Genomic DNA, 13,298 nt, shown 5'->3' on the forward strand with positions numbered 1-13,298 from the left:
ACTATTATGTGAAGAAAACAAAAATGCAGTTTCGACACCCAGAAAATGGGGTGCGATTATTATGTGAGGAAAACAAAAATTTAGCACCCAGCAAAATGGGTGTGCAACTATTATGTGAGGAAAACAAAAATGCAATTTCGGCACCCAGAAAAAAGGGGGTGCGACTATTATGTGAGGAAAACAAAAATGCGGTTTCGGCACCCAGCAAAATGGGGGTGTGACTATTATGTGAGGAAAACAAAAATGCCATTTCGGCACCCAGAAAAATGGGGTGCGACTATTATGTGAGGAAAACAAAAATGCAATTTCGGCACCCAGAAAACGGGGTGTGACTATTATGTGAGGAAAACAAAAATGCCATTTTGGGACCCAGAAAACGGGGTGTGACTATTATGTGAGGTAAACAAAAATGCAATTTCGGCACCCAGCAAAATGGGTGGCAACTATTATGTGAGGAAAACAAAAATGCAATTTCGGCACCCAGAAAAATGGGGGTGCGACTATTATGTGAGGAAAACAAAAATGCAATTTCAGCACCCAGAAAAAAGGGGGTGCGACTATTATGTGAGGAAAACAAAAATGCAATTTCGGCACCCAGAACATGGGGGTGTGACTATTATGTGAGGAAAACAAAAATGCCATTTCGGCACCCAGCAAAATGGGAATGCGATTATTATGTGAGGTAAACAAAAATGCAGTTTCGACACCCAGAAAACGGGGTGTGACTATTCTGTGAGGAAAACAAAAATACTGGCGGTCTTTGGAGGGAGTTGTAGTTCACCTACTTCCAGAGAGCACTATGAACCCAAACAGTGACGGATCTGGACTAAACTTGTCGTGCGGACCCGATAGGCCCGAATTTGAATACTGGTGGGTTTTGCGGGGAATTGGCCTGGACATTTAGGAGTTGTGGGCACTGGGATGTATAGTTCACCTGCGATCAGTGAACACTCAGAACTCGTCCTAGATCCTGAAAGTCATACAATGCCTTATTCTGGTGTACTAACAGCACAACTTCTCTCTTTCGTTCATTCTCTCTCTCTCTTTCTCTCTCTCGGTCCTAGCATTGCCATGGCGACCAAGGAAAACATGACCTCCCAGCGAGGGATGATGAAGTCCATTCAGAGCAAGATGAACTCCTTGGCCAGTATCCTTTCCTGACAGTCCAGTCTTTCGGGAGTGACCCAGAGGCCATCCAGTCTGACCCTGGAATGTCAACAATCACACATATATATATACACACAACAAAACCCCAGAAAATGGGGGTGCGACTATTATGTGAGGAAATGCAGTAATATTCTAAAAGTTACACAATGCAATGGGAAAGGATTACCTTTGAGAATATTACTGTGTTTCCTCACATAATAGTCGTAATCCCATATATATACACACAACAAAACCCCAGAAAATGGGGGTGCGACTATTACGTGAGGAAATACAGTAATATTCTAAAAGTTACACAATGCAATGGGAAAGGAATACCTTTGAGAATATTACTTTATTTCCTCACATAATAGTCGTAATCCCATATATATACACACAACAAAACCCCAGAAAATGGGGGTGCGACTATTACGTGAGGAAATGCAGTAATATTCTAAAAGTTACACAATGCAATGGGAAAGGAATACCTTTGAGAATATTACTGTATTTCCTCACATAATAGTCACAATCCCATTTTCTAAAATATTCGCACCCCCATTTTATATATATATCTATATATATAAAAGAGTAATGGAATCGCGGCACCGGACGAAACAACTAAACTAAACGCCCCACAACCTCGAAAATTGACAGCACAACCTCTCATCCATGCCACTATGTTCATACAACAAAAAGAAAAGTAAAATTGAGTCCTAGCCACAGCCTCACATAATAGTCGCACCCCTATTTTATATATATTTATTTATATGTAAACAAATGCCTCGTATGTACAGATCGTACGAAATAGAGACAACAGAAAATGGGGGTGCGACTATTATGTGAGGAAATGAAGTAATATTCTAAAAGTTACGCAATGCAATGAGAAAGGGATACCTTTGAGAATATTACTTTATTTCCTCACATAATAGTTGTAATCCCATTTTCTAAAATAGTCGCATCCCCATTTTATATATATTTATATATATGTAAACAAATGCCTCGTATGTACAGAAATAGATACAACAGAAAATGGGGGTGCGACTATTATGTGAGGAAATACAGTAGTATTCTCAAAGGTATTCCTTTCCCATTGCATTGTGTAACTTTCAGAATCTAGAACGAGCCACAAGGAGAGTTGGGTAAGAAATAAAATATATATATATATACACACATATATGTTTCTCCATCGTGGTCTCTGTAAAATATGCACATATGGTATAATTTGCGCCTGCGCGGGCAGCTTCGGATGAAGATAACAATAATAACAATAATAATAATAATAATTTTATTTCTTACCCAACTCCCCTTGTCCCTCATATGTGCAGATCTTATGAAATAGATACAACAACCGAAGTTTTGCACATCCCTAATATATTTATCTACATACACGCATGTCTCGTATGTACCGATCTTACGAAAAAGATACGACAAAGTTTTGCACATCCCTAATATATTTATATATATATACACACACTGTCACGACCCAGGCGGCAGAGGCACCAATAACCATACACAGAGGCCAGAATCTAACTAATATCTTTATTGAAGGAATATATAAAGTTAATAAAAACAAGTATAGAAAATAGTCCAGAATTAGACCCTTCAGGAAAGGTCAGAATTAGTCCAAAAAAGCAATGTCCAATAAGAAATATTAAGGTCCAAAGTTGTAATCCAATAACCGAAACACTCACTTTGCCAAGCAAAGTGAGGGGAGATGACAAGGTCCTTAGTCCATAAAACTTGAGCGTGGCTAGGAAATAACTTGATACTTGAAACAAGGCTTGAACGTGGAACAAGGTAACTAAGAACAAGAACAAGGTCCGTGGAATAACTTGGTAAAATCCGTGAAACAAGGCAAGGATTAGTCCTGGGAAACAAGGCAAAGTCCGTAGGTAAACAAAGGCTGGGAAGCAAGGCGAAGGCTGGATAGCAAGGCAAGGCTTGAGCTGAAGCGAGGCTTGAATCGGAGCGCGCTGTCCAGACACAACTCGCTCCGTAGGCTGACGAATTGACTCCGCGAAGTTGCTACGCGGGCAAAACACCTATATAGAGTCCAACTTTCTCACCAAAGCGGTTCTCTGGGAATCAGAAACGAAAGCTAAACTCTGAGACCAGATGTTAAACTCCTTAAAGATTCTCACGAGAACCAATGTTAATTGGCAACATTCTTAGCTGCTATCCTCGCACTCCTGCGCGAAGCTGAATCCAAACTTCTCTGTTGTTTACAAAACTCCCGGCGCAAGAACACGGGAGAAGTAGGCTCTGGGGTTGTTTGACATACTTCTGGGGCACAACTTTCTTGCAGGTGCAAGGTTTCCAGATCTGCCTGGGAAGGATCTGGCTGAGAGGAATCCAGTTCAGACTGGGAAGGTAAAAAACCCAAGTTTTCATCTTCATCAGGGATTACAATGTCCTGAGCAGGACTACAAGGCCCATGGTTCATCACACTATCCCCCTCCTCAGGGCCCCTCCCAAACTGGGGTCCTCTCCCCGAGGCGCGAGGTCGCGGTTTGGTGGGATAGGTCAGATGGAAGCGACGGGTTAGATCAGGAGCATGGACTGTGGAGGCGTCTTCCCAAGAGCGTTCCTCAGGCCCAAAACCCACCCAGTCAATGAGATATTGTAGGCGGCGGCGATGAAAGCGAGAATCCAAAATGTCCTCAACCTCGAACTCCTCCTCCCCATTCATCAAAACAGGAGGGGGGGCCGGTTGGTCTGTATCAGGACGCACACCATCCGCCGGAAGGAGCAGGGAACGGTGAAACACTGGGTGAATGCGCATTGAACGCGGAAGTTGGAGTTTGAAAGTCACGGGGTTTAATTGCGCCACCACTGGATAGGGGCCAATGAAGCGGGCATCTAACTTCCGGCATGGGCGGTGGGAGGGCAGAAAGCGAGTGGACAGAAAAACCCGATCTCCTACCTTGATTTCGGGGCCCGGCTGGCGGTGTTTGTCAGCGTGGCGTTTATAGTCCTCCTTGGCTTGGTCCAGTTGCTGGAGCAAAAGTTGTTGCACCGCTGTGAGTTCCTGCAGCCAATCCTCTGCTGCGGGAACTTCTGAAGTTTCAATGACAGGGGGAAAGAAACGTGGATGGAAACCGTAGTTTGCAAAGAACGGCGTTTCTTTTGTAGAAGCTTGAACTCCATTATTGTAGGCAAACTCAGACAGTGGTAACAGAGAAGCCCAATTGTCCTGTTGGTAGTTTACATAACAGCGAAGATACTGCTCCAAAGTGGCATTGGTGCGCTCCGTTTGCCCATCTGTTTGGGGATGATGAGCTGAAGATAAGCGAGAGTCTATGCCCAGTAGTTTTTGTAGTGCCTTCCAAAAACGAGAGGTGAATTGAGATCCACGGTCAGTGACTAAACTCTTGGGCAATCCATGTAGTCTGAAAACATGCTGAAGAAATAGATCCGCAGTTTCTTTGGCCGTGGGGAGGCCTTCGCAGGGAATGAAATGGGCTAACTTGGTGAATAGGTCCACCACCACTAAGATCGTGGTGAATCCACAGGAAGGTGGTAGGTCAGTGATGAAATCCGCGGAAATTATTTCCCATGGGCGAGATGGGGTAGGAAGGGGGTGCAAAAGCCCTGAGGGCTTCTCCCTTCGTATCTTGGAGCGCTGGCATACTGGGCAGGTGTTGACATATTTTTCCACATCCTTGCGGATCTTGGGCCACCAAAAATCTCTTAGGATCAAATGCATGGTTTTAAATAGTCCGAAGTGTCCTGCTGGTTTGCAGTCATGACACAGACGAAGCGCTTTTTCCCTGCCCGGTCCGGGTGGGATATAAACATGATTTCTATAGCAGAGCAGCCCATCTTTAAGCGAAAAGGGAAAATGCAGACCTTGGCGAAGTTGGTCCTGCGCCCAGGCATCTGCTTGCTGACTAGCCCTGATTTCTTGAGCACAGATGGGTCCTGGAGTAGGGGAAGTTGAACCAATGGGACTGGATTTGGTGTTCCCCACTGTGAGCGTGGCAAAGTTCTCAGGTTGTAGCAGTTGGGATTCAAAGGTCTCCTTGCGTCCTGCAGCGTATTCCGGTTTACGTGACAGGGCGTCTGCTTGCTTGGTTTGAGCTGGGGTCACATAATGGATCTGGAAGTTGAAACGTTCAAAGAATAAAGCCCAACGTTGCTGCCTCTGATTTAGTTTGCGGGCAGTTCTTAGATGTTCTAGATTACGATGATCAGTGTGGACTTCAATGGGGAATTTGGCCCCTTCTAGCCAATGTCTCCAAGTTTCAAAGGCTGCCTTTATGGCCAGTAGTTCTTTTTCCCAAATGGTGTAATTCCTCTCTGGTGTGGTTAGTTGACGAGAATAAAAGGCACAGGGGTGGAGGTGATCTCCCACCGGTTGTAAGAGTACAGCCCCAATTGCCACATCAGAGGCGTCCGCTTGCACCACAAAAGGGGTTCCAGGATTTGGGTGCTGTAGAATTGGCTGGGAGGTGAATAGTTTCTTTAGTTGCTGGAACCCTTTCTCTGCTTGATCAGTCCAGCGGAAAGGCTGCTTTCCACGGATGCAGCTAGTGATGGGGTCGGACCAGCGGGCAAAATCTGGAATGAACTTGCGGTAGTAGTTCGCGAACCCCAAGAAACGCTGCACCTCTTTCTTGTTAGTTGGCGCCCGCCATTCCAATACTGCTGAAACTTTGGCTGGATCCATGGAAAGCCCTAGAGGCGAGATGCGGTAGCCAAGGAAATCTACCTCTTGTAGATCAAAAGCGCATTTTTCTAGCTTGGCATAAAGTCCATGATCCCGCAGTCGTTGCAACACCATTTTGACGTGGTTCTCATGTTCTGATTGTGATCTGGAAAACACCAAAAAATCGTCCAGGTAGATTATCAAGAATCTGTCTAGATAGTCCTGAAAAATATCGTTGACAAAATGCTGGAACGTTGCGGGAGCTCCGCATAAACCGAAATTCATAACTCGGGACTCGAATAATCCGAATTTAGTCTGGAAGGCGGTCTTCCACTCGTCCCCTTCTCTGATGCGAACTAGATTATAAGCCCCCCGAAGATCCAGCTTGGTGTAGACCTTGGCTCCTCGAAGTCGGTCCAGTAGATCCGAGATTAAGGGCAGGGGATAGCTGTTCCGCTTGGTGATATTGTTCAATGCTCTGTAGTCCACCACCAAGCGTAATTCCCCTGACTTCTTCTTCACAAACATCACTGGGGAGGCGGCTGGGGATTGAGAGGGTCTGATGAACCCCTTGCGAAGGTTTGTCTCTAAGAATTCCCTGAGAGCTTCTTGCTCTGGTTCAGTCAGGGAGTAGAGATGCCCTCGCGGGATCGGGGCCCCCTCCACCAAGTCAATGGCACAGTCATAAGGTCTATGTGGGGGTAATTTTTCGGCTTCTTTCTCATTGAATACATCCCAATACTCGGAGTACTTCTTTGGCAAGGTGATGATGGGCTCGGAGTCTGTGGCATGGCATACCTTGGCTACGAGGCAATGGTTTTGGCAGTACGGTGAAGCAAACTGCAGTTCTCTGTTGGACCAAGAGATGTTAGGGTCGTGGAGTGTCAGCCATGGAATTCCCAAAATCACAGGGAAATGGGGAACCTCGGTAACAAAGAAGGAAATCTCTTCCATATGTTCCCTTATCCACATCCTGGTGGGTTCCGACCACTGGCTTACGGGGCCCGTCTTGAGGGGACGGCCGTCTATGGCTTGCACCACACGGGCATTCTTGAAATCATGATATTGTAATCCCAGAGAGTCGGCATACTCTCTATCGATGAAATTGTTGGTAGCTCCAGAGTCTATCATGGCGTGGATCATGACGGGTCCCCTTTTTGCTGACCATAATGTGACCACGAGAAGGAACAGGACCCCGGTTGGCGGCTCTTGGATGGATTTTTTGACCGGGTTGGCGAGCCTCTCTACACCCGGTCGTTGGCTTCCCCCGCCGGCTGTGTGCCAGTCGGCTCAGACGCCTTCGACTCCGTGGAGGACGCCGCTGCAAGACGGGCGGCAGGCTTCCCTTTGGCTGGGCACTCTCTGGCGAAGTGGCCCCCGTTCCCGCAGTACCAGCAGAGGTTCAAGCGTTGACGACGGGCCTTCTCGGCGGCATCTAGTCTGGGACGCACATTGCCCAACTGCATCGGCACCTCCTCGCCTCCTCTGGGGTATGGGGTTGGCGGCGGGGGTCTCCACACCGGACGTGGCTGAACACTGGCGGGAGCGGGGGGTTTTGCCCCGGCTCTACCGCCCTGGCCTCGAACCCATTGTTTCCTGTTGGCAATCATGACTTCAGCCCGTAAACATTGATCAATGAGTGCCTCGAGGGTCTGGGGAGGATCCACCTTGGAGATTTCTTCCAGCATTTCAATGTTGAGACCCTCCCGAAATTGTCCTCTGAGGGCTACATCGTTCCAGCCGGTGTTGTGGGCCAGCACGCGGAACTCGGCTATGTACTGAGACATGGGTCTGTCTCCTTGAAGGAGGCGCCGGAGTTTGTGACCGGCTGCCTCCAAATTGTCCTCGATTCCCCAGGTCTCCTTAAGGTGATCCAAGAAGCGTTGTGCTGAACTTAGGTGGGGGGAGGCTTGATCAAACAGGGCCGTCGCCCAGCTAGCCGCTGGTCCGTCTAGAAGACTGTAGACCCACGCCACCTTGATGTCTTCTTGGGGAAACTCGGCATCACGGGCCTCTAGATAAGCTTGACATTGGCGGCGGAAAACATGAACCTTAGCAGCTTCTCCAGAAAACTTGGTAGGCAACGCCATGGCCGGGAGGCGAACTCCGCGCTCCCTCAACCCTTTTATTTCTCCATCCTGCGCGTTGAGTCTGTCACGGATGCGGTCCACTTCGTCCTTGCTGATGGTGTAGCTGAGCGGCTGTCCAGCCGGCGCGGCTCCGGTAGACATCCTGGCCTCGGTTAGTTGGTGCTTATGGGTGGCGGAGTCAAACTGTCACGACCCAGGCGGCAGAGGCACCAATAACCATACACAGAGGCCAGAATCTAACTAATATCTTTATTGAAGGAATATATAAAGTTAATAAAAACAAGTATAGAAAATAGTCCAGAATTAGACCCTTCAGGAAAGGTCAGAATTAGTCCAAAAAAGCAATGTCCAATAAGAAATATTAAGGTCCAAAGTTGTAATCCAATAACCGAAACACTCACTTTGCCAAGCAAAGTGAGGGGAGATGACAAGGTCCTTAGTCCATAAAACTTGAGCGTGGCTAGGAAATAACTTGATACTTGAAACAAGGCTTGAACGTGGAACAAGGTAACTAAGAACAAGAACAAGGTCCGTGGAATAACTTGGTAAAATCCGTGAAACAAGGCAAGGATTAGTCCTGGGAAACAAGGCAAAGTCCGTAGGTAAACAAAGGCTGGGAAGCAAGGCGAAGGCTGGATAGCAAGGCAAGGCTTGAGCTGAAGCGAGGCTTGAATCGGAGCGCGCTGTCCAGACACAACTCGCTCCGTAGGCTGACGAATTGACTCCGCGAAGTTGCTACGCGGGCAAAACACCTATATAGAGTCCAACTTTCTCACCAAAGCGGTTCTCTGGGAATCAGAAACGAAAGCTAAACTCTGAGACCAGATGTTAAACTCCTTAAAGATTCTCACGAGAACCAATGTTAATTGGCAACATTCTTAGCTGCTATCCTCGCACTCCTGCGCGAAGCTGAATCCAAACTTCTCTGTTGTTTACAAAACTCCCGGCGCAAGAACACGGGAGAAGTAGGCTCTGGGGTTGTTTGACATACTTCTGGGGCACAACTTTCTTGCAGGTGCAAGGTTTCCAGATCTGCCTGGGAAGGATCTGGCTGAGAGGAATCCAGTTCAGACTGGGAAGGTAAAAAACCCAAGTTTTCATCTTCATCAGGGATTACAATGTCCTGAGCAGGACTACAAGGCCCATGGTTCATCACACACACCTTGTATTTGCAGTTCTTACGAAATAGATACAACAGGAAATGGCGGTGCGACTATTATGTGGGGAAAAACAGCAATATTCTCAAAGGCATACGTTTGTTTTCTTAAGATCTGTACATACCGTGTGTGTGTGTGTGTGTGTATGTGTATATATATATATATATATATATATATATATATATATATATATATATATATATATAGAACATGATACATAAATATACGCCTTTGAAAATATTACTGTATTTCCTCACATAATAGTTGCACCCCCATATTCTGTTGTATCTGTTTCGTAAGATCTGTACATACCAGGAGTGTGTATATATATATAAATATATAACATGATACACAAACGTACGCCTTTGAGAATACTACTGTATTTTCTCACATAATAGTCGCACCCTCATTTCCCAAACGTACACCTTTGAGAATATTACTGTATTTCCTCACATAATAGTTGCACCCCCATTTTCTGTTCTATTTTGTAAGATCTGTACATACCAGGTGCATGTATGTATATGTGTGTGTGTGTGTATGTGTGTGTGTGTGTGTGTGTGTATATATATATATATATATATAACATGATACACAAACGTACGCCTTTGAGAATACTTCTGTATTTCCTCACATAATAGTCGCACCCCCATTTTCACTTGTATCTGTTTCGTAAGATCTGTACATACCAAGCGTGTGTATATATATATAAATATATATAACATGATACACAAACGTACGCCTTTGAGAATATTACTGTATTTCCTCACATAACAGTCGCACCCCCATTTTCTGTTCTATTTTGTAAGATCTGTATATACCAGGTGCATGTATGTATATGTGTGTGTGTGTATATATATATGTTTGTGTGTGTGTATATATATGTTTGTGTGTGTATATATATATATATATATATATAACATGATACATAAACGTACGCCTTTGAAAATATTACTGTATTTCCTCATATAATAGTCGCACCCCCATTTTATGTTGTATCTGTTTCGTAAAATCTGTACATACCAGGAGTGTGTATATATATAAATATATATAACATGATACTCAAACATACGCCTTTGAGAATATTACTGTATTTCCTCACATAATAGTCGCACCCCCATTTTCTCTTGCATCTGTTTCGTAAGATCTGTACATACCAGGCGTGTGTGTATATATATAATTTATATATATATAAATACATATATATGATACACAAACGTACGCCTTTGAGAATACTATTGTATTTCCTCACATAAGTCGCACCCCCATTTTCTCTTGTATCTGTTTCGTAAGATCTGTACATACAGATCAGTGCAAATTAGATAATCTGTGGAAGAGGCCTAAGTGAGGCCTAACTGTGCCTGTCCCCTGGGCTGAGTGGCTTGCTAGGAGACCAAGTGGGCAGAGCTTAGCCTTCTAACTGGTAGCAATTGGATAAAAACTATTATTCCTCTCCCTCTAATTAGGACTTTATTTTTCTTTTCTTTTTGTTGTATCAACCTAGAGGCGTGGATGATGGGTTGTGTTGTTAAATTTCGAGGTTGGGGGGCCTGTAGTTTTGTTGTTTTGTGGGTCGCCGTGATGCCATCACTCATTTATATATATAGATAGATAGATGATACACAAATGTATGCCTTTGAGAATACTATTGTATTTCCTCACATAATAGCCGCACCCCCATTTCCGTTGTATCTGTTTCAAAAGATCTGTACATACCAAGCGTGTGTGTGTGTGTTTGTTTGTGTGTGTGTGTGTGTATATATATATATATATAACATGATACATAAACATACGCCTTTGAAAATATTACTGTATTTCTTCACATAATAGTCGCACCCCCATTTTCTCTTGCATCTGTTTCGTAAGATCTGTACATACCAGGCGTGTGTATATATATATATAAATATATAACATGATACACAAACGTACGCCTTTGAGAATATTACTGTATTTCCACACATAATAGTCGCACCCTCATTTTTTGTTGTATCTGTTTCGTAAGATCTGTACATACCAAGAGTGTGTATATATATAAATATATATAACATGATACACAAATGTACACCTTTGAGAATATATATACTGTATTTCCTCACATAATAGTCGCACCCCCATTTTCTGTTGTATCTGTTTCATAAGATCTGTACATACCAGGCGTGTGTATGTATATATATATATATATATATATATATATATATATATACACACACACACACACACACACACACACACATTTATATATTTATATATGATACACAAATGTACGCCTTTGAGAATACTATTGTATTTCCTCACATAATAGTCACACCCCCATTTTCTGTTGTATCTTTCGTAAGATCTGTACATACCAGGCGTGTGTGTGTGTGTGTGTGTGTGTGTGTGTGTGTGTATATATATATATATATATATATATATGATACACAAATGTACGCCTATGAGAATACCATTGTATTTCCTCACATAATAGTCACACCACCATTTTCTATTGTATCTGTTTCGTAAGATCTGTACATACCAGGCGTGTGTATATATATATATATACATATATTTATATTTGATATTATATATTTATATATGATACACAAACGTACGCCTTTGAGAATACTATTGTATTTCCTCACATAATAGTCGCACCCCCATTTTCTCTTGTATCTGTTTTGTAAGATCTGTACATACCAGGCGTGTGTGTGTGTGTGTGTGTGTGTGTGTGTATATATATATATATATGATATTATATATTTATATATGATACACAAACGTACGCCTTTGAGAATACTATTGTATTTCCTCACATAATAGTCGCACCCCCATTTTCTCTTGTATCTGTTTTGTAAGATCTGTACATACCAGGCGTGTGTGTGTGTGTGTGTGTGTGTATATATATATATATATGATATTATATATTTATATATGATACACAAACGTACGCCTTTGAGAATACTATTGTATTTCCTCACATAATAGTCGCACCCCCATTTTCTCTTGTATCTGTTTTGTAAGATCTGTACATACCAGGCATGTGTGTGTGTGTGTGTGTGTGTGTGTGTATATATATATATATATGAGATATTATATATTTATATATGATACACAAACGTACGCCTTTGAGAATATTACTGTATTTCCTCACATAATAGTCGCACCCCCATTTTCTATTGCATCTATTTCGTACGAAATGTTTGTTTACATATATATATATATATATATATATATATATATATATATAACATGATACACACACCCACACAGTGGCATTGTGTCTACCTTGACTCCGCCCCAAAGACCGCTTCCCGGCCGTCAACAGCCTGATCCAGCGGATCAACCTGCGCAAGCGCCGCGACACCTTCATCCTGGGCGCCGTCATCGGGATCTGCACCATCCTCCTCCTCCTCTACGCATTCCATTGACGGACGCTGTGCGCCCGGACCACGAGAGAGACTTTCGGGGGGGGGGGGTGTCGACATGCGTGGCCCCCTCCCTCCCTCCCTCCCATTAAGGCCCAGTTCTTACAGCTTTGGGGAAACCGAGGCAGGGACGCTCTCTCCGTCCCTTCCTTCCCATCACTGGAGTTTGGGCTCGGTTCCCATTCTCCGCCCTGTTTTGGACTGGGACTCCCAGTATCCCCCAGCCCACGCAGTGGGGATACTGGCGGTCGGATTCCGTCCGCCCCTTCCAAAAAATAACTCCAAGGAATTTAATTAAATCACTTTGGAAGCCTCGTTTCAATGGATTTAACCTTCACTGTTCATTAAAGATATAGTTCAAATTTGGTCCAGCTAGAGATGGATGGGGATAGAGATCCAGATATACATTGAATGGGATCGATCTCCCTATGGAATATTTCTCCAAGCTCTTAACTGACGATATATGTAGATACTAGAGGCGTGGATGATGGGTTGTGTTGTCAAATTTCGAGGTGGGGGGGCCTGTAGTTTTGTTGTTTTGTTGGTTGCCGTGATGCCATTACTCATTTATATATATAGATTGAGATATATCTCACTATCTAACAATTCTCAGATGCTCAGCTGGAGGTCAATTTGAGATACATAGAGAATCACCGGATAGATGGATGGATGGATCAATAGATATTTCCATCCACTGTTTCTCCAATCACCAAATGGATGGATAGATGGATGGATGGATGGATAGATAGATATTTCCATCCATTGTTTCTCCAGTCTCCAACTGGATGGATGGATCAATAGATAGATATTTCCCTCCACTGTTTCTCCAGTCTCCAACTGGATGGATGGATGGATGGAT

The 13,298-nt window shown here is 43.8% G+C and overlaps 1 protein-coding gene across 2 annotated transcripts in view; it reads left to right on the plus strand.

Annotated features, from left to right (window-relative positions):
- The window catches only part of gosr1 (golgi SNAP receptor complex member 1), a 47,609-nt gene extending 34,848 nt beyond the window's left edge, over positions 1 to 12,761 (plus strand). For both annotated transcript variants that reach the window (XM_062960733.1, XM_062960734.1), the window contains exons 8-9: positions 1,065 to 1,147; positions 12,318 to 12,761. In XM_062960733.1, coding sequence (XP_062816803.1) covers positions 1,065 to 1,147; positions 12,318 to 12,442 — 208 coding nt within the window. In that variant the 3' untranslated portion in view covers positions 12,443 to 12,761. The remainder of the gene's footprint in view (positions 1 to 1,064; positions 1,148 to 12,317) is intronic.
- The last annotated feature ends 537 nt before the right edge of the window (positions 12,762 to 13,298 follow it).

Source organism: Anolis carolinensis, unplaced genomic scaffold, assembly GCF_035594765.1.
Source record: "Anolis carolinensis isolate JA03-04 unplaced genomic scaffold, rAnoCar3.1.pri scaffold_7, whole genome shotgun sequence".
NCBI classification, from domain to species: domain Eukaryota; kingdom Metazoa; phylum Chordata; class Lepidosauria; order Squamata; family Dactyloidae; genus Anolis; species Anolis carolinensis.